The following is a 20,787-nucleotide window of genomic DNA, read 5'->3' on the forward strand; positions in this document are numbered from 1 at the left end:
ATACTTGGCAGAATTGATCACCAGGTTGTTTTAAACTCTTGCTCTATTCTGCATTTTCCACCTTTGTCATACCTTTTGGTGCAAATGCTACCTGACTGCTACCACTATGGGAAAGGATGAGAGCTCAGTGTTGGGGCACTAGCTTCAGAAGCTGCATAGTGGCAGCTGGCATAGGCAAATCTGGGCTAAATCAGTTTAACCTGGTGTAACACGGCTTCCCATTCCCTAATTCCAGTTACTGGTGGTTTCTTGCTTCCTGCAAAATAAAGTTCTGTAAGGTCTTTAAAAACAGAATATTGGGATAGTAACACAGGATAGTCATAATTATGATCGTTTGAGAACTAGGCTGAATACCTCCTTTTTATTGGACCATTAGTCTCCCTGGAGAAGTGTGGGAGGAGGGAAATGTTGAGCAGCTTTCAGGGGTGTGGGGCTTCTGACATTATTGTTATTCTTTTGTTTATATCCCACCCTTCTGGCTGGGTTTCCCCATCCATTCTTCCAGCACATATAAAAACACAATAAAACATGAAACATTAAAATATAGGAAGTCAAACATTAAAAAAAGACCTTTTAAATATGAAGTGCTTAAAGTCCCCCCCTTCCATCTCTTATTTCACCCCCATTTTACAGTGGTGCCTCGCAAGACGAAATTAATCCATTCCGTGAGGCTCTTCGTATAGCGGCTTTTTCGTCTTGCGAAGCAAGCCCACTGACAGCTTAGCGGATTAGCGCTATTAGCGGTTTAGCGGCTTTTAGCGGATCAGCTGATAAGCGGCTTAGGGCTTAGGAAAAGGGGGGGGGGGAGGGAAAAAACCCCGCAGGAACTCGCAAGACATTTTCGTCTTGAGAAGCAAGCCCATAGGGAAATTCGTTTTGTGAAGCGCCTCCAAAACGGAAAACCCTTTCGTCTAGCGGGTTTTCCGTCTTGCAAGGCGTTCGTCTTGCGGGGCACCACTGTACTTAGGAAGCTGGAATGCTGCCTGACTGCTCTGCACAGCTGAGTTGAAACTTGAAGCGACATCAAGACTTCCTGCCCCAGTTAAAGAAAAATCCACTTCATAGTTAAAAGGTAACTCCACCCTCCAGAGGAATAAGTATTAGAATTTTCACCCTGTCCTCAAAGTGGAATAAATGTGGAGGTGGGGGTGGGGGTGCTGGCCTGCCCCCTACAAAATGCTGTAAGAAGCTGGACCCAGTTCTTCAGACAAGAATTAGATGATTTCCACCAGGAATGTGGAACACCTCTCTCTCTCTCTCTCTCTCTCTCTCTCTCTCTCTCTCTCACACACACACACACACACACACACATACACACGCACAATGATGTTGTTGGTCGTTTGGTCTCCAGTTCATCAGTCCCAGACAGCATAAACCAATAGTCAGGGATGCTGGAAGCTGTTGCTGGCATCCATCTGTCTCGAGAGAGACCCGCTTTTGGTCTTGTCTGCTCAATCCGCTAGAGCCTGTCCTAGACATTTTAGACCACAACTCCCACTAGCCACAGCCAGCATGACTATGCAGGTTGAGGCTGATGTGAGTTGCAGTTCAAAACATCTGGAGGGCACCAGGTTGGGAAAGGCTGATAGATATTGTGAATTGCTTTCTAAAGTGCATTCTGAGCACATCTTCTATACTTTCAGTGGAGGCAGGAAACACTTCAGTTATCTGCCACTTCTTCTTCAATCAGTCGGTAATTTACTTGTGCTGTTCCCATCAGAGTTGCTCCCCTGTAATAGTCCTATAGAGACCAAATAGGGTCTGTAGCAGACAATTGGAAGAGAACTCCCATGACACATTTTTGAACTTGCAGTCAAATGCTGCTTGCTTTCTTATTTTTTGCAGGATAATCGACAATTTGTCCTTTTGCAAAGAAAGGGGCCTGTGGTTTTCCAGGATGCTCCCACAGGTATGTACTTGCTCCTTCTAGTTTTTAGCCCATAGTTTGAAAGCAGCCATGCTTGACCCTTAATCGTGAAATGCTAATACCTACAATTCTAAGAGAACAGAATCAGAGCCAGCCCCACTCACTCTGAACTCTCTGTTCCTTAGCTACACAGAGAGTTTCCTAGCTCAGTCCACCTAATGCATTGCACACTGTGGACATCTCCAGACAACCTGTTTGATGAGCATTCATCTAATTTGCATGCAAAAAGCTACATGGAGAATGGATCACATTGGGTCTTTACTCAGCATTTGTACTGATTTGTTTACAGGGCAGTTATATGACAATGACAAGTCATCCTGCATTCATCCTGATTTGCTTGTGAGATGTTTCACATGTCTTCCCATTAGCCATTAGTTTATCCCACTTTTCTTTCCAAAATTTATTTTGACAAAGTAAAAATAAATAAATAAGAATAAAAATGTGCACCCACCACCGAGACCATTCCATTATAACTATCCAACCTCCCAAAATTTCAACACCTCTTGCGATGGTTTGACCCCTTTCTGTTTTAACAGTACAAATTCTACAAACACCTTCCATATCTCCTCAAAATCATTTCTCCTGCATATTCCCCATCTTACCTTAATGGCACATGTCATTAATAGCTATATCCCACACCTCTTTATACCATTCTTCCATGGCACATGTTAATTTGTCATTAATAGCTATATCCCACACCTCTTTATACCATTCTTCCATTTTATATTCTGCTTGCCCCTTCCACTTCCTAGCTATAATAATGTGTGCAGCTGTCAATAAATTTGTGAGCAAGTCCTTCATAGCCTGCGAACCTTCCACCCCATTGTAAATTGATAATCATGCTACCTCTGGACTTCTGGTCATCTTTAACCCAGTGTATCCCACACTTTTCAATGAATTACCTAGTCAATATCCAACCTGGAAGAAGCCTGTGATGTGTTTTTCTTCATTGGTTTTGTTCTGCTAGGGTGATTGAGTTACCTTAATCCACTTTACATGCGCAAACCTTAAGTTCAGGTATGCAATTTCACAAAATAGTGACAGTCAAGATATGCCCTATATCGATATACGATATACGATATCTTTATTGTCATTGTCCCTTGCGGAACAATGAAATTGAAAACTACATAAAACTACCACAAAACTACATAAAACTACATCCATGGGCCCCAATACAAAGGCGAGCAGTTCCAACTTGTATTTTAAGGGATATCTCTGTGTGTTTGGCACATGTAACTGATAAATCACTAGTTTTGCCTCTTGGGAAGATTCTGTAGATGCCCTTTTTGGATTCCTTGCACACTTGTTTTCTTTCAGCTTCTATTATTTATTCTGATAATAAATGCAAGGGCAGGGGCCAAAGCTAGTATCAGGCACCTTCCAAGGCCTTCACGTGTCTTATCTCTGCAACACTAACCTAAAGCAGAGGATGAGAAGTGAGCAATGGAGACAGTGGCACTGAGGTGGCCCCATGCAGGTCACAAGGACCGCCCATAATCTAAAGTCAACCCTTCATTAAGACTGCAGTGTGTGCTTCAGCTTGCAGCTATTCTGTAGGAAGTACAGATTATTTGTTGTGAGATTAGCCATTGTATAAAACATTACTAAATTACTAAGCCATTGTATGAAACATTACTAAATCCATACTTCATGCTTCAGAAATTTTTGCAGGACAACTGGTGGGAAGAGTAAATTAAAGTAGTGGACAGCTGACAGAATATAGAATTGAGGAATGTCTTAGATAGCATTCCTTGTTATGAGAATAGGGCAGGGGTCAGCAACCTTTTTCAGCTGTGGGCTGGTCCACTGTCCCTCAGACCATGTGGTGGGCTGGACTGTATTTTGAAAAAAAAAAATTAACGAATTCCTATGCCCCACAAATAACCCAGAGATGCATTTTAAATAAAAGCACACATTCTACTCATGTAAAAACATGCTGATTTCTGGACCGTTTGTGGGCCGGATTGAGAAGGCGATTGGGCTGCATCCGGCCCCCAGGCCTTAGGTTGCCTACCCTTGGAATAGGGTATCTGTTTATGTATCCATTCACACACACACACGAGTTGTGTTAGATATGCAATACCAGCAATTAGCTGCTTAGGAAGGGAAACAGCTGGATATAATTCCCCTTTCCTCTTTCTTAACCACCAAGCCACTAACCAGCACTGTCCCAAATATCTAACTGGGGTTACCTGCTAGGAGGATTGGATCAGAGCCTATGGGAATACTTAATAAGCTCCAGTTTCTCATTTGCAAACTATTCACTTTCTCTCTCCTCTCCCCCCCCCCCCCCCCGGAAGCCACAATTGAGAAACAAAAGTACTAGGAACAATATTGCTTTGTGTTTGGGATTTGAGTGCATGCTCATAGGAAGAACAAACCAGTGGCACTTGTGACTCTGGTACACTAATGAATGTTCACAGCAGCTTGTGTACCTGGTTGTAGAGAAAGTAAAGTTTCTGAAGAGAAAGTATCTGTGTGTCAGGGACCGTGCTGAGGGTGGCTGCACTGAGGAGGAATGGTGGGAGCCTCCCCCTCCCCCTGTGCCTGATCAGGATCCTGAATCTTCCCTGGAGCAGGGAAGTAGCATTGATTTGGAACAGTGGTTTGCAGAGGGATATAGTTCAGAAGGCAGAAGCTGGGAAGTACTGGGAGGGGAATAGCTAGGGGAAGAACTGGGAGATAGAGAGTTAACAGACTCCCTTTCGCTGGAAAGTGTCCATCTGCTCAGTCCAAGGTCAAGGAGAACAGATAAGGTGACAGTACAGAAAGCACAGTGGTGCGAGATCAGGTTGCAAGACGTGGAAGTGACGGGGGAGACTAGGGAGGGAGTGGGTGGAAGCCTTAATTGGGAGCACCTTCATTCCAAGGAATGGATTCTTTGTTCTCGCTGTGATCGTTAAAATTTCTAACTGGTACAAGACTCCTTTCACTTTCTTCTGCTTATCTATGGCCAAAGGGGGGGGGGGGGGGAGGAAGCCGAGTCCCTGAAGCCTGACACTATGTGTGCCAGTAAGAGCAGCTGGTAAGAGGTGTGAAGGTTACCCTGCATGCATGGCCTTGCAGCAAAAGGAGGAATGTACATGCCCCTTTGTAAATTGGGGAGATGAAAATAAGGTGTGTTAATACCTGAAAATTGTAAAGTACAAACACCCTGTCATATTGTTCAGCTTGGGGATCAGTTCCTATCTTTGACTTCATGGTATGAGAAAGCTGGTATGCTTTAGGTCTTATTCCAGTTATCTCTGCAACCCCAGAACACAAATACAAATAAGTGTCCTCGGACAACTTTTCTCCAATAAACTTGGGAGCGGACCTGGGCTTGGGAATTCGGTTCTCAGCATCATTATATTCTGTGTATATTTGAAAATTATTCAAAATCCTTTCCTTGGCACTCCTGAAACACTCCTAGGTTTTTTAATACTTGTTTTCAATACAATTTTCACACTAACACTCCACCCATCCTCTGTACTACACAAGCTTCATTAAAACCTGCTGGAGACGTGCTTTCATTTACACCTGGACTTCATTAATCTTTTCATTTAGTTTGCTTTGATGGCTTCTAGGTTGTTTTATCGGTCCACGTCTCTCACCTCCCCCCCCCCATCACAGTTGAGGCCCTTTCTTCCTAATGGGACACTTTTGAATCTAAGCCCTGCTTTGATTCACATTGAACCTAGCTATAAATACCTGCTTTAGGGTTTTCCTAGTCAAAGTTTAGGAGTGACTTGTGATTCACTTTGTTCAGCAGTAGGTCTCTGTTTAACTAATTGGATTGCATCAAAAGCAACAAAAGCTGGTGGACCCTCTTGCCCCCCCCCTTTTATGATGGGGAGAAGTTTGGTTCTTTACTTTCAGAACTCCCTCTTAGAGTGGTGTTAAGTTGAAGCTCACACGGTGTTCTTTATCATGTCATCTTCCGCTTCTGTCTTCTTTTAGGAGACACAAGAAAGAAATGAAAGGAAATGGTCCTTGAAATACACAATCATTAGTGACTTTTTAAAATGTCTTTGATGTCAGCATGTTCAGGGATATTTGAGAGACAGAATGGGAACGGAAATATTCCTCCAGAGACAGTAGGAGGAGAAGTGTTTAAAAGTCAACTCTGACTGGGGGGAAGAGAAATATCTTATTAATTTAGTATTGGATTGCATTACAGATTATGCTGCCCCTTACCAGAACCACAGGTTCGGATCATATGTCAGCATAATAATCTGATCCACACTATGTTCTGCTTTAAACAGCGGTCAAAGGTTCGTTCTGGTAGATGGAACAAACATTTGTATTCAGCAGGCATGATGTCCAAAATGTTTGTGTTGCCTGCAATCCCACAGGTCTGGTTAATGTGGGACTGTTTTTGTCAAGTTAAGTGACCTCCTGACTGAAGTCAAAGGATATTTCCATATGGCTTTGCCTCTCTGCATCTTATTTTTAGCTGTACTGTAACCATTGTCTGGCACATAATGTGGGTTTGCCTCTGGAAAGCTAGACTGTGTGGCTTCATTGTTGCGTTGTGGTGCCAATGTCAGCTACACACAGTGCCCTTTTTGGTGTGTGGAAATCCCACTACATATTTGCATTCACCAGAAATGGCAGAATATAGCTTGCATAGAGAGGAACCTTGGTTACCTGAAGTCACCCTAAGGATGTATTTCAAGTGCATTATTTGCACTCAACGACCTTTTGGGCTTGGTGCTTTTTAAAAGCTGTCATATGAACACCATTCTAATAACATTATAGCCAATTAAAGCTGAGGCTGCCCACCTCCAAAGTGGATTAAAAGCTGTCAGAGCAATCAATAAAAGCAAAGCAAATATCCAGCTGAGGGGGGAAAGGGCCATCTGTTCTTATCACTTTAGGAACGGAAGAAAAGTGGTGCAGCAGGGAGGGATACCAAAGAGGGGAGGGGAGCACACAATATGCCATGTGTCTTCCTGTCAAGAGTATTAACATTCTCTCCATACATGCTAAACTATGCCAATCATTTGTGAATTTTGTTATTCCAGAGCATGCAGAAATTTCTGGAGGCAGTTTGGAGCAAGAGGTTGGTGAACTTGAAGCCTTTGGCCCAGAACAGGAGGGGGGAAAAGGTATGATAAAAGTGATTCCATATTTTATCTAAAACCTATCACCATCTTTTCTCTGTGAGGTGGAGGAAAAGGACTTTTCTTCTTCTTTTTAGAAGACATTGTAAGGTTTTCTGCTAATGACAAGCTTGAGATATCCCTCCCTCCTGCTTCTATGCCACACATTCACACTGATCCCACAAAGGTGATGTCACCACAGAAGTAAGCTTCTATGCATATAGCAGACATCTCTATATTGTACTGAAATTCTCATCTGGGCCCCATTCAGCTGAGCATTCTTATTCCAGCTTCCATGATCCAAAAGGTCTTACTGGATTTGTTTTATTTTCTTGGTCTTAACAGGCACAGTGGTGTGCAGCACTCAGGTACCTCACACCTTTCAGTACTGAAAAGGTGATGTTTGTTGTTACTCCGTGACCAGATAACACTTCAGTTATGATGAAGACACACCAGTTTTCTGTTAATATTTATTGTCTGCATTACCGCAGTTATGTACAAATCTCCCATATGAAAATGTAAGGACTTTTTACATTTTCACATGTGATCTGTATTAACTGAATAATGTTTGGTGACAATATACACAAATTTGCAGTAGTACATAAACATTTTGTGCATTAAAAAAAGAAAGAAATATACATAATTTAAAAAATAAAAATGCATTACACCATTTACAAATTAACAAAAAGCAAATTTTCCCCAGACAGTCGCCTCCATACTCTACAAAAAAAAATATTTTCAAGTAAATTAAGTTAGGCAAAATAATTTTTTTAAACTTTGGGTGAGCACAATTTACAAAAGGTAAAAAGACAGATCTGTTTCCTTCCAGTGATTTTTTTTTTTACAGTGATGATTACAGAATTGCTGAAATTGTTTTGTGTATGCAGTGCTGAATTTGAAAAAAAAGATGCTTAAAATTTCTGTGATAGGATGAGGATTTTAAGATCCAGAGACCGTAACAAATATAATCAGGCTTGTTCAGAACCAGCAAACATTGAAGAAGAATTGTTCTAGTTCTCAAAGCAGACGTAACAATCTTTTAAAACCCACCATTTTAAAACAGAAATTACAAACCTCCACAATAAGAAGAAAATGTCTAGTCAGCTATTTTTTGGAATGGATCAAAGAGAAATGGTCACTGAAAACATTATTTTCACAAACTAACAATCTACTGAAGTGGCTGCTTTAGGCACTGGATTTGTAGAAACACATCTTAAAAGCAACTTATTTTTATACAGATCCTTCTTATATTCCTGTTTCAGTGCTACCGTTCTGATCTCTAGATTTAACAAAATCCAGACTGCAATTGTGGCCTTCCCACAGCCTTCCTCTCAATAATCTTTTAAAATAATTCTTTCTTTTTACAATTAAAGAACATCCTTTGTGCATCTTTTTCCCCCTTTTTTTTTACACCCTGTAATGTAAATTTAAGATGCACATGTCTTGTGAAGCAATCCCTACCTGGGAGCATGTCCCACCAAACACCATGGGACTTACTTCCAAGTAAGCATGCATAGGATTGCACAGATAATGTAGTAAAAGTTCAACTAACCATTCATTCAATTTGCTAGTCAGTTTCTCAACGTTTAATATCAGTAAATTGGCTGTGTTTTATATCCACTTATTTTGAACCTTTCTCAAGGCTGCTTGGAATAACCCTTGTGTTCCTGTTATTTTACTGCTAATAACAGATTCACAAGTTATGATAAATCCTCATTTCGAAAAACAAACAAACGAAAAGCAGCATGAGATCAGACCCTCTGACATTGTGTGTGTCAACACTAGAGACTTCATGGTGGAAGCTTACTCCCAACAAGTTCATAAATCTAATTGTGAATCAGTGCTAAAAATAAATGCATATTTTTCCTGTCTAGGTAGCCATATTTGCATGAAACAGCTGAGAGTATTGACTTTTATCAATGGGCAATATAGCGGGGTGCATTAGGAACGGTTTAGCTTATTGATACAAACCTGAGAAATTAGAACTAAAATCATTAATGTGTAATGGATGCCTGATAAAGTTGATTAATTGTATTGCTCATTAACCTGCAACTAGACAGACATAGACGATGTCTTTAACCTTACATTTTGCAAAGATTGAGGATTTCTAGCGGCTAAAGGGGCTTCATATTGTAAGTTAATACACCAAAAACCCATTGGAATGGAAAAAGTTACTAGAGATTAAGCAGCTGTAATTGCCAGAAATATGATAAAGGAGTTGTACAGTTTTGAATATTCACGGAGTGGTGTAGGTTGGCTGTGTCTCATTCAAAGGAATTCTTGATCAGTTCTATCCATTGAAATCAATAGGCAAGGAAGCTCTGAGAGTGAAATAGAACCCCCACACTTCAACTAGGCAGTTGGACAATAATGTTTAAGAATTTAAAAAATATTTCTTGAGTCAGGATGGGGTGGGGTGGAATCAGTCAAGACTACACCAGGTTATTTCAAATGGAAAGAGTGCTTATTGATTCTTCAGCAGTGCATTAGCAGGAGAAAAATAAACAGATATTTTGCATCTTTCAGCTTGAAAATATTGGATTATTGTTTAGATAAGTATTTCCCCCAAGATTAGTGGACAACCACTTTTTTTCTTTCTTTCTTTTTTTACAAAGTTAGCAATATAAAAATCTAGTTGTAAACAACCTTCAAAGTAATTAGAAATCAACTTGAAAATCTATTATCTGTAGAAGTTGGACAGAATCAGAAAGTAGACACTTAATGTTACTGCCATGGTATTGACTACAAAACAGCTGCTGTTACAAGAAATGGTATAAACAGTACTTGCATTAGCTGGTTTGATCCAGTCACAGTCCAGAAACTGATCTCTACTCTCAACAGGACTCAAGAACTTACTGATAAACGTCTGTGCGATGCGATTTGCCGCATCCTTTCCTTCATCCTTTTTTGAAAAGAGGCAGTTTCTATGGCAATACTAGGTAATAAGTGCATATCATGCTGCACTAATATAGTGCAAAAAATTGCCTTCCATGTAGCAAAAAAGTTGCAGGCAACAGTTTGAAAGTAAGAGAAAGTAAAAACTTATTACACACGGATATTAATTTCCAGACAACCCCTATAAAACATTGAACCTGAAAATGCTTCTCTCCTTGATAAGTGTGTCTATATGGCGCTTTAGTACCTGGAACTGGTTGTATAGGACAGAGTCTTTTGCAAGCCTGCATCCTGGGAAAGAGGTTAAGAAAACCTACCCTCCCCTGCCAAAATGCCAGAACTTGCTCATAGGGTTGTTATTGTCAGTTAAAGTTAACATGTTGCTAAGCTCTAAAATGCCCCTTTAGCCAGTATATCATTTGACTAGTTAATACATATGGTGCAACGGAGTATATAAATTGTATATCAAGCATTATAGACATCTTGGTATGATCTCCTCATGCTTACTGACTACATTAGCTTAATGCAGAAGATAGTTCTGGCATCAAGACACTCAGATGTCAATATTAGGTCATATACAATGGGCTGGAGACACAAGAGGTTTTGCAGTTCATAAGTGTCAAAGAAGGCCACATTAAGATTCCCAGCTGCTGTGCTAACAAGATAAATTTGCCACCATAATTTGCTGTACTGACTGATGGTCTAGAACAAAGCATGTTTCTTGGAATATCCATGGCCATTGTGAAGTCTTTTTTTTTTGTCTTGTGGTGTAACATCTGCTCAGTAACGTACACACGTATGTGTTGTCTTTGAACACTACAGTTTCAAGAGACTAAAGTCAATGAAGTCATTATTTTACATATCTGCATCTCCATCGTAAGCCAGCGTTAAAGGTTTGAGACGGTTGTTCTGTCTTCTTTGAGGCTTCTTTGGCTTTTTGCTGCAACATGGGAGGGGAGGAAAAACCAACTTTAAAAATTCAGATCACAAAGTGGTCAAAAACAACATTACTTATCTGGGGCAAAATTAAAAGCAATTCCCATGTGAGTTAAGATTTAACTGTTAACTGTGAAAAATAGATAACTGTATTTTTCGCTCCATAAAATCGCACCTGACCATAAGGCACACCTAGTTTTTAGAGGGGGAATGCAAGAAAAAAAATATTTAAAGGGAGTGCTGAGCAGAGCCTGTATGTATCTCAGGCTCTGCTCAGCGCTCCCTTTCATGAGCCGCGTGGAGCGTGTGTGCGGCGCTTGCAGGCTTTTCCCTGAGGAGGGAGAAGGGCAGCCCGTCAGCTCTGCACGGCTCTTTAAAGGGAGCGCGGCTCTTGGGGGTTTTTGTGGGAGGTGGGGGAAGTCACTTCCCCCACCTCCCACAAGAGCCGTGCACTCTTTAAAGGGAGTGTGGGGCTCTGTCCTTCCCCCACCTCCTGCAAAAGCCAGGGATAGTCATGCGAAGCCTCTGCAGGGCAGCGGGATGAAGGCTCCCCGCTGCCCTGCGGAGGCTTCACACAGCTAAGCTAGAAGCCAGGACAGCCAGCGGGATCACAGCACAGCAATCCCGCTGGCTGTCCAGGCTTCTTGCTTGGCCGCACGCAGACTCTCCCGGGCAAGGGGAGCCTTCATCCCCTGCCCAGGAGAGGTTGCCCGCAGCTAAGGCTCCCCCAAGAGCTGCGTTTCCTTTAAAGAGCATGCGGAGTGTGTGTGCGGCTCTTGGGGGGCTTTTCCCCGAGGAGGGAGAAGGGCAGCCCCACACGGCTCTTTAGAGGGAGCGCTGAGCAGAGCCTCCTGCCTGCATTCGCTCCATAAGACGCACACACACTTCCCCTTACTTTTTAGGAGGGGGAAAGTGTGTCTTATAGAGCGAAAAATACAGTACTTGGCTGTTGCATTTGCTAATTGTCTGATTCAAGTCAAACTTCTGATGAAAGCTAACATCCAACTCATATTTGTATCCAGTAATTTTGAATTGTCTTTTCTGGATTTGAGCAAAGATTTGATAGGAAAACCCAGCAACAAAAAGTTGTAGATTGTAGCTTCACTGTAATGTTGGGCCCAACACAAACTTAAATAGCTTTATAACCCACCTCCATTAATACAACAGGTTCAGTACAAATACAGATGGTGCTGTCATATCTTCTTAAGTGAATTTAAAAACAAAAACCATAGGCATTGTTACTAAAATCCAAGTACCTTTTCCCCTTTTCTTTTTGCTGAAAAAAATCCAGCAACAACAATGAAATGTAGAACAAACATAAAAATAGCCAAAAAAGCTGGCTGACATTGTGGCAAATGGAATAATACAGCAATAAAAGCTAGTTTTGCACTTAATAGACATTACTAAGGTGGATGCAATAAACTGATTTGGGGCAAAACTGTAGGAATATACATGGATGGATCACATGCTCACTACTTTTATAGTCTAAAATAGCCTTCCTCAACCTGACGCCTTCCAAATGTTGTTAGGGCTCCAGTTCCCATGAGCTAGATCTAGTCAGCCTGGTCAAAGGTTAGGCATGAATGGGGTTGCAGTCCACAATATTGGAAGGTTATCAGCTTGGGGAACACTAGTCCCAAAAATAATAAATGACTAAAGAACTCACCAGGCTAGATATACCATAGAAATAATAAAGATGAGCAAAACAAATGCACCAGCAGCTACACCATAAACCCAGGTCTTCAGCTTCCCATCTAAAAAGAATGAATGTTAGTCATCAGTCTGCAAGTTAGTACTCAACAAAAGAAGTTTTAAAGCTTGTTTTAATAAAAAGGCTTTCACACAGGTACGGTTAGTGATATTGTTCCATATTGCATCTTGGATGCTGCATGAAATTGCTTATCTGACATAGCACCTTTCCTTGCAACATCAGTGTGCAATGTGTCGATACAAAAAGGGCCAGAGAGTGAAGAGCAAAACCTGCCCTGTTCATTCTGTGAACTCAAGTGGTAATCAAGGACTGATAAGATTCAGAACAAATACAGTATGTGCCGAGAGCCCAGAGAGGTGATATTACAGAAGTTTCTCCCCCCACCCAACTAGATTCCCATTAACACTATTGATCAAGCTACACAACACCTTCCCAGTCAGTGAATGTGTTTAGGAGCTGGCAGTCAGAGGGGCAACTTCTACTTCAACCCTGTGCCTGCTTATCCAACTTAAGTTTCATTCTGAAATCTAACACTTTTAGTTAAAGAACTATCAGTACAAGTGTATGAGTACACAAAGAACTAAAAAATAATAACCAAAGGTGATGCTGTCGTCTAAACCACTGAGCCTAGGGTTTGCCGACTGGAAGGTTGGCAGTTCGAATCCCCGCGACGGGGTGAGCTCCCATTGCTCGGTCCCAGCTCCTGCCAACCTAGCAGTTCGAAAGCACATCAAAGTGCAAGTAGATAAATAGGTACCGCTCCAGTGGGAAGGTAAACAGTGTTTCTGTGCACTACTCTGGTTTCACCAGAAGCAGCTTAGCCATGCTGGCCACATGACCCAGAAAAACTGTCTGCGGACAAACGTCGGCTCCCTCGGCCACTAAAACGAGATGAGTGCCGCAACCCCAGAGTCGTTCGCGACTGGACTTAACTGTCAGGGGTCCTTTACCTTTTTATGCCACTTCTTATTCATGCTGTTAACAGAGGGGATAAGGTGTTGGCTCTTCCTGCATTAAAATTGTGCAGAGGCCAGAAAAACCCACCGCGTCCTACAATAGCACTTAGCAGCACTAACTATGCATGCGAGACTTCACCTGGTCCAAAAGGCTGCAGGAACCAAGTCCTTCCTCGTCCTGATTGGGGATTGGATGGCTGCGTGGGGTTTACAGCTCGACTGGTTTTTACATCTCCCTTTCTGTCGTCCACTGTGGGGATGACTACCACCGGGATGAGAGTGCACTGCTCAAGTGTGCCATCAGAAGACATTACTTCTGTGTACCCTTCTTCACACGCACATGTTCTGGTCTGCAGAGGAACAAGCGTTTTACATACAGTTGCAAATCCACACATCGCTGAGCACTACATGATGTGTCATGGAGCAATTTTAAAAGGGCCACTCTCTACCACAGAAAAGCTGTGGTGGGGGGAAGATTTCCCAGAGGCAGTGGGGAGAGGTTTAGCTATGTCCACCCAGCTTCCAAATATTGACCAACTAGCTCAAACATTATTTTTTATCTCCAAGAAGTATTGGGGTTCCCTTTTGAGATTTTGCTTGCAGCTAAGCATCTTAAGAACGCTGCAGTCCCCACAGTTCAATATCATGCACCAACATGTGACTGGAGCCACATGCTGGATGGGTGGCTTGTTATGACACAGTAGCACATACCTCACTACAGTAAGAATAGGGCTGGCTGCACGGTGGCTTACATGACCTGTCAACATCTGGCTGGCGCATCACTAAGCAGCCTCCTGCAGAACAAAACAAATCACATTTTGACACAACTGTGCCTCTGAACCAAGGAAGCTAATTGCTGCAGCTAGGAAAAGTGACATCCCATAATGGAAGAGGATGCTCTCCCACTCCTTCGCAGTTTCTCCAAGGAAGGACACAGCAATGGATGGATTTACTGGCATCGCTCTATGTCTCATTAATGTGTCGGTGTGCCAGATGCCATTTTCTTCTTTACGGCTCACACAGGTAATTGGCTGTGTATGTGAAAATGTGCAGGGGATAACGGATGTTGAACTTTGAGAGGCAATTGTGTTCTTGGCAGGATGGCTTTAATGCTGCTAACAGTACTATTGTCAAGCATGATACATGGGAGAAAACATATTCACTACATGATGAACATCCTTTGTCTTGATCTTCCAAACACCGAGCAAATTTGCAGCCCGCCCCCCAAGAAAGAAGGGGGTAGGTTAACATGCAACGTTTTGGAGAAACACCGTCTCCACTGTATAATTTGGCTTTGTTATACTAATTGCATAGACCCATGGGTGTAGCAAAGGGGTGCAGGGGGCAGCTTTTCCCCCTAAGTCCTCAAAAAGTATTGAAAAGCATTAAAAATAATTAACTGAGGCTCTGCATCTCCCTCCCCCCGGCAGAAGCCTCCTCCCTGACGAAAGCCTGCCCCCCCCCATCACAATGCCCTTTGGGGGGGGGGGATTTTTACTGTGATCTCCCAAAAAAGCTCAACAACTTTAACTCCTATAAAAAGCTCAGACCCCATCATCATATTTTGTTTTGTTTTGTTTTTTGTTTTACTTTCCATGCTTCTCTGAAATGTTCTTGTTTAGTGGAAGAGAGAATTGTTATCTCTTAAGGCAGGCATAGGCAAACTCAGCCCTCCAGATGTTTTGAGACTACAATTCCCATCATCCCTGACCACTAGTCCTGTTAGCTAGGGATCATGGGAGTTGTAGCTGGAGGGCGGAGTTTGCCTATGCCTGTTTTAGGGCGAGACCTTTATACTTTATAGTGCTATGCAATCCTAAAGTAGGGGGGTGGGAGATCTGTTGTTGCTGTTGGACTCTAACTCAGGCCAGTCCCAGGCAGCAGGGCCGAGGATGAGAGATGGCTGGAATTGTAGTCCAGCAGCATTTGGGGGCTCACCTGTTCCCCATCCCCTTCCTTAAAGGCTGTTGCATGCATGGCAAGACAACATGCTCAAGACTAGAGTGAAACAAGTAACTGAAAACAAATATTGTGGTTCTCAAGAGATGATCTTTCTTGGTGATCTGCTCTTAATTCTCAGTAGCTAGAAGGTTATGAATGTGGCACAGTTATTGTTTTAAACCAAAGAAGCACACACAGGCTTTCATCATTGTTTTGAGCCAGGATCCTTGTTGCCATCGTTCAGTAGTACCCAGTTTGCCCGTTTCTTCCTCAAACAACTTCAGTAAAATGTAGCTGCCCACTCAATATAAGTTTGCTGCTGCATCCTGAAACAACCAAGTCCATGTACTGGTGAGAAACAATGATGAAGTCCCGACAATAACAGATGCAATTAGATGCAGTTAGGTAGCTGTATGTTAACCAAGGGATTAGCAGAGAACCAAATCAGTCTTGCTAGCTGGCGAGTGAAATGGAATAAAGTCTGAATGTCCTGGCAATAAGATGCACATGCCTGTAAATGCCCTTATTGCAAAATGTCAGCCATCTGGGGGGCTACAGGAGGAAAGAGCAGCTTCATCACCCGTTTCATTTTGAATTAACGTATCTGTAAAAATAATACTTGGATATAAGAAGGCCACTCGGAACCATTATGCTGTGATAGAAGTAGGACATGTGAGAAACACTGCTCTATAAGCAAATACAAACGTCAATGAAGTGAACCGAGTGAGCTTCAAGATAGCACAAAGACATTCTGACACTGCTACAGAGAAGCATTACAGCATCAATGCAATGTTTTTAGGCCTAGCCCTCTTACTTTCAGAAGACTGCACATACTGTCTGTTAAAAATAACCAACCAGTGTAGAATGGCTATCCATGAGGTAATCCTAGCCTTGGAATGAGGAAATAAAGCTTATGTGAATAGTGCTGTAATCCCCACCCCCACTGCTTTCAATAGGAAATCCTACTGTTTACAGCTGAATTGGGGAAAACATCACTTGGGTTTTCTGCAGATCGTTCCAATTCAGCAGTGATCAGCAGGTTTTCCAGGGGAAAGCAGAGGGGCAAAAAAAGAAACCTATTGAACCCGTGACTAGAAATCACAGGATAAACAAAAGTGTGGATGGGCCCTGAGTCTGGATATATATAGGCACACCCCTTATCCTAGATATATTTCTCCTCATTTTCTAAACACCAGAGCCTTATGCAGATGTTAGAATCATTGGTGTTGAGGCAAGTAGTCTTTCTAGTGGTGGCCCCTTGAAAAATGAGACTTCTCCTGTCATAACAAGTGTGCTCTTTTGGCAGCCTCTTTTGTTGGGTGGGAACTGCAAAAACATGTTATGTTCAGGTAGATCTCTGAGATGCAGCTGGTGAGTTGCTATTTCAAATGCTATTTCTTAGTTTGTGCCAATTGTTATGATTATATGCTTTTATAAAAAAAAGTTTTACATAGTAATTATAGGGTTATATCCAATGGCAACTTTCTCTTAGCAGAAAGCACTTCCACTCGCACAAGGTGGGATACCTGGTTTTTGCCAGTTTCCACTGCTCACTTACTTCCCTGCAAAGTTGCTCCTAAGAGTTGCTATGTTACATGGAGAGCTGCCGTAGGTGTGTGTGGTGGTGGGGAACGGGCAAAACTCATGTTGTGTGAGTAGAAGTGTTTTTCTTCAAGGCAAACCTGACAGTGGGTACAATCCATCAGTTTTATTGTTGGAAACTGCTTTGAGGATAGCAGCTGAGAAGCCAGTTCTAACCTTTGAAGACACAACCCAGCCAAAATGTAATCCCACCGACTTGAATGGGAAGCAGTTTTAGATGTGCTAATCTCTTCGAAATCAACAAGACATAGAAGTGCTTAAGACTTGGCTGAATTTTGACCTAACAAATATATAGAAGTGGTAGAAATCTGTTCCATGGATGTGCTCTACCGCACATGTGAAGAGAATTCCACAAACGTTCAATGGGACTTCTCAACTAGCAGGCAGCCCAAGTTTATCAATCCCATTTAGCTTGCCAAAGTTCATATGATTTGTGGTAGCCAAGGCTAGTGCTTCTGCCCTATCTTGTTTAGTTTCTGATCTCTTAGCATTCTGGCATCCCCTTAAGCTTAGCACAAAAGAGATCTGAGAGAAATCAAGCTGTGCATATTTTCTAATTTTATGGATGGCAACAGGCATACTTTCTTAGTGAACAGGCAAACAAAAGTCTTATCATAATGTACTTACTGAATGTAAAATAACAGAAAGTCATTTTACTCAATCAACATTCATTAGGTTTGTTAAGTTTACTTTTGAGTGTGGAATTTCCCTCTGGAATCATGTAGGCTTTCTGATTAAGCAAAACCCTAGATCTTTTAGATCTGTTGCCTTCAACCATGCCACCATAAATATTCAGAAAGTGGTAGAAATCTGTTCCATGGATGTGCTCTACCGCTCCCAATCCATATTATATCCAAAGCTAAAGGAGATAGTTTGCTATGGTTTGGCTTACAAAGTAACTAGCAATTCTCAGGAACCCAGTGCAAAGCTAATAATCACAGGCTTTCATGAGTGCTCATTAACATTTCGTAAGAAACTTCAATGAGCTCTGAAGCACGTATATCAGTGGAACTTTAATACCTGTAGTCTGATCGTAACAATCCTTTAATGACTCTTAAGTAACCTCTTGCAGCCTATCATGTCAATAATCCCTGGATTGATGTTGTGTAAGAATTCGCTAATTTCATAAGCAATCATAAACACTAATCACATGGTGTCTACCACTGACATTATTATTACTCACAGAAGCAACCCAAAGCAACTTACAAAACAATATAAACACTAAAAACCAATTACAACAAATCAACGCCCCCAAAGCCCCCACATAAATACAAATAAAAGTCAGGTGTTGCAGAATCCGCCCCATTAAAAGAGGCCTCAAGTACTTTAGACCCTTCAAATTAAGGGTCAAAATTCCAGGTTAAAAGGAAGGTTTTTGCCTGGTGTCAAGCAAGCCCTGCTGGGGGTCCCAACACAGCACCCCAATCTAGATCATGGCAAAGAGATATTTCTACTTTTTCTGAAAAAGGTTGAGTGTGTTCAAGATTGTGAAAGGGGAAGAACACTTACCTGTAACATTCAATCCATCTGACCTTTGGCACCATACTGTTCGAGAAGATCCCTTCCATGGGCTGGCCATCCATTTGTATTCATAACACTGACCATCTGAATTGGAAACAGTAGCACAGTCAGAAATCCTCCATTTGGCTTGAGAGAAACATAGGGAACTGCTTTTTACAGAGTTGGACCATTGGTTCATCTAGCTCAGCATTATTCTCACCAGCAGTGAGGAATCCTTGGCCTAGTTCAGCCTGACAGCACCTACAAATGGCCCAGGAGGCCATTTCTAGAGAATTCCACCAACCTGGAAACATGTGACATGATTTGACATTACCTGTCAGGCAAGCATAGGTAGAACACTGGAGAAGTCTGCCCTCCCCAATAGCCTTTGCTAGCAAACCCCACCTTTTTTCCCCTTCTCAGTCAAGTGAAGGGGAAAGGAGAAAAACAGGCACATTTTGCAAACAAAGGCATCTCAGAGCACTTGGCGAAAGGAGGGAGTGAAGGCCGCTTCAAAGAGTGCTTTGCAAGTCTCCCCGTGTTTCTTGTTCAAACTTCCAACGTTGGGTTTAAATGAAGACTTGCAAAGCCATGGGGAAGGTTTTGACTGGTGGACAGCCTGTCAGATTTGGCTGGTGAGGCTGATCCTGATAAAAAGGTTCCCCACCCCTGCTCTAAACCCAAGGAATCTCCCAACTCTGCTCTCTATGATTGTTAGCCTGAGCTGGAGACCTTCTGCATGCAGTGCATGCTCTACAGCTGAACATTGCTCCCTACCTCTCCATCTCACGGCAGCAGAGTCAAAATCTCTATCCTTTGTTATTGTTTCTGTAGAAGCACATTGGTTCCCTGTTCTATTTTTTTCCTGCTCAGTGGTGAGTTAACAGAGCACATATACAGTCATACCTCGGGTTGAAGTCGCTTCAGGTTAAGCCTTTTCGGGTTGTGCTCCGCAGTGACCCAGAAGTAACGGAGCGTGTTACTTCTAGGTTTCGCCGCTTGCACATGTGCAGACGCTCGAAATGATGTCATGTGAAAGCGCGTAAGCGGTGAATCGTGACCCGCACATGCACAAACACGTGGACGCAGGTTGCGTTCGCTTCAGGAATGGATCCCATTTGCATCCACTGTACTTTAAAACTGGCACTCACTTGCCTATAGATTTTAACACTCACCATTACACTGTCTTGTTTCCAAAACTTGCTCTGGGCAAAGGTGTTGATTATCTAGGTCCTGAATGATCACTGCTCGAGATCGAACTTGTATTCCCCTAAAGCCAAGATCTTCGCCATTTACACAGGTCAACTGACAGAGGCTCCATTCTGCCCACTCCTTTAAGTAACAGTCACCTGCCCAATAATGCAAAAAGTATTAATGAAGAAATTAATTAGCAAGAGGGATTTGCAACATTATGCCACAGCCTTAGTGTTAAAGATTTGTATAGGATTACCGGTATTTGGTTGCAAATAATGGATCTCCTGCCCCAGCATAGTTTTTAATAAACCTCACCCAAGCCCCAAAGTGATGGCACAAAAAGACTTGGTTGTTTGAACTGATAAACTGCTCATTGGTGTATCTGGTATTTCGGTATTCACGATCCGAAAGCAGCAAAGAATATATATCACACCCAATGCTTTCTTACGGCTTCAAAGCCACACAAAACACAGCATGTTAAGTGAACGTGGGTTTTCTGGAAAGTCAGCTTTGCCAATCGTGCCCTGTGTATGGAGGCCATAAAGTGAAAAAGGCATCTAGGCTTGCAAATGAGTTTGGAGCTTTAATTATTTTAGCAAAAGGACTATTAAAAATTCATGTTGCCTTACATTATGTTGACAACAAATAAAATCAACTCCATGTTTAACAGGATGCCTTAATGAAGGGGATTTTATTTGCTAACATTAAGGACTCGCGTAAAGAAATGAATTATTGAATAAACGATGTATGTATAATAGGAGGGCATGTAGTGTTCTTTGGAAACATTAACTAGAGTGCATCATTAACCCATCCCCAGAGGGCAGTTAATCTTTTCTTGGGTGAATTGTGGGGGCCATTCAAGCAAAGGTCACTTCCTCTACAAAATTATGAGTGAACAGCAACAACGTCTGCCCCCCGCCCTCTATATTTTTAAAGATTATCTGTTAAAGAGCAATAAATTTGAGCCTGAAACATTGTAGCACTTGTTCTAATTTGCTGTTAGGATCCAGTACTGAGTCGACATTAGAGAGCAAGTTTTGT

At 42.1% G+C, this 20,787-nt stretch overlaps 1 protein-coding gene and 1 long non-coding RNA gene across 5 annotated transcripts in view; one reads left to right on the forward strand and one right to left on the reverse strand.

Annotated features, from left to right (window-relative positions):
- The window catches only part of LOC307199995, a 37,004-nt gene extending 29,880 nt beyond the window's left edge, over window positions 1-7,124 (forward strand). Inside the window, exons 5-7 of the long non-coding RNA XR_013832286.1 lie at window positions 968-1,072; window positions 1,846-1,909; window positions 6,934-7,124. This is a non-coding gene — a long non-coding RNA (uncharacterized lncRNA). The remainder of the gene's footprint in view (window positions 1-967; window positions 1,073-1,845; window positions 1,910-6,933) is intronic.
- A 343-nt stretch (window positions 7,125-7,467) lies between these two features.
- The window catches only part of THSD7A (thrombospondin type 1 domain containing 7A), a 220,362-nt gene continuing 207,042 nt past the window's right edge, over window positions 7,468-20,787 (reverse strand). For 2 of the 4 annotated variants that reach the window (XM_079948229.1, XM_079948228.1), the window contains 6 exons: window positions 19,728-19,901; window positions 18,562-18,657; window positions 14,221-14,303; window positions 13,649-13,859; window positions 12,509-12,596; window positions 7,468-10,846 (listed from right to left, as the gene is read on the reverse strand). In XM_079948229.1, coding sequence (XP_079804355.1) covers window positions 10,762-10,846; window positions 12,509-12,596; window positions 13,649-13,859; window positions 14,221-14,303; window positions 18,562-18,657; window positions 19,728-19,901 — 737 coding nt within the window. In that variant the 3' untranslated portion in view covers window positions 7,468-10,761. Of the gene's footprint in view, window positions 10,847-12,508; window positions 12,597-13,648; window positions 13,860-14,220; window positions 14,304-15,433; window positions 16,055-18,561; window positions 18,658-19,727; window positions 19,902-20,787 lie in introns of those variants that run through there. The other 2 variants (XM_079948231.1, XM_079948230.1) reach the window with 2 other exon arrangements.

Source organism: Podarcis cretensis, assembly GCF_951804945.1.
Source record: "Podarcis cretensis genome assembly, chromosome: 12".
NCBI lineage: Eukaryota > Metazoa > Chordata > Lepidosauria > Squamata > Lacertidae > Podarcis > Podarcis cretensis.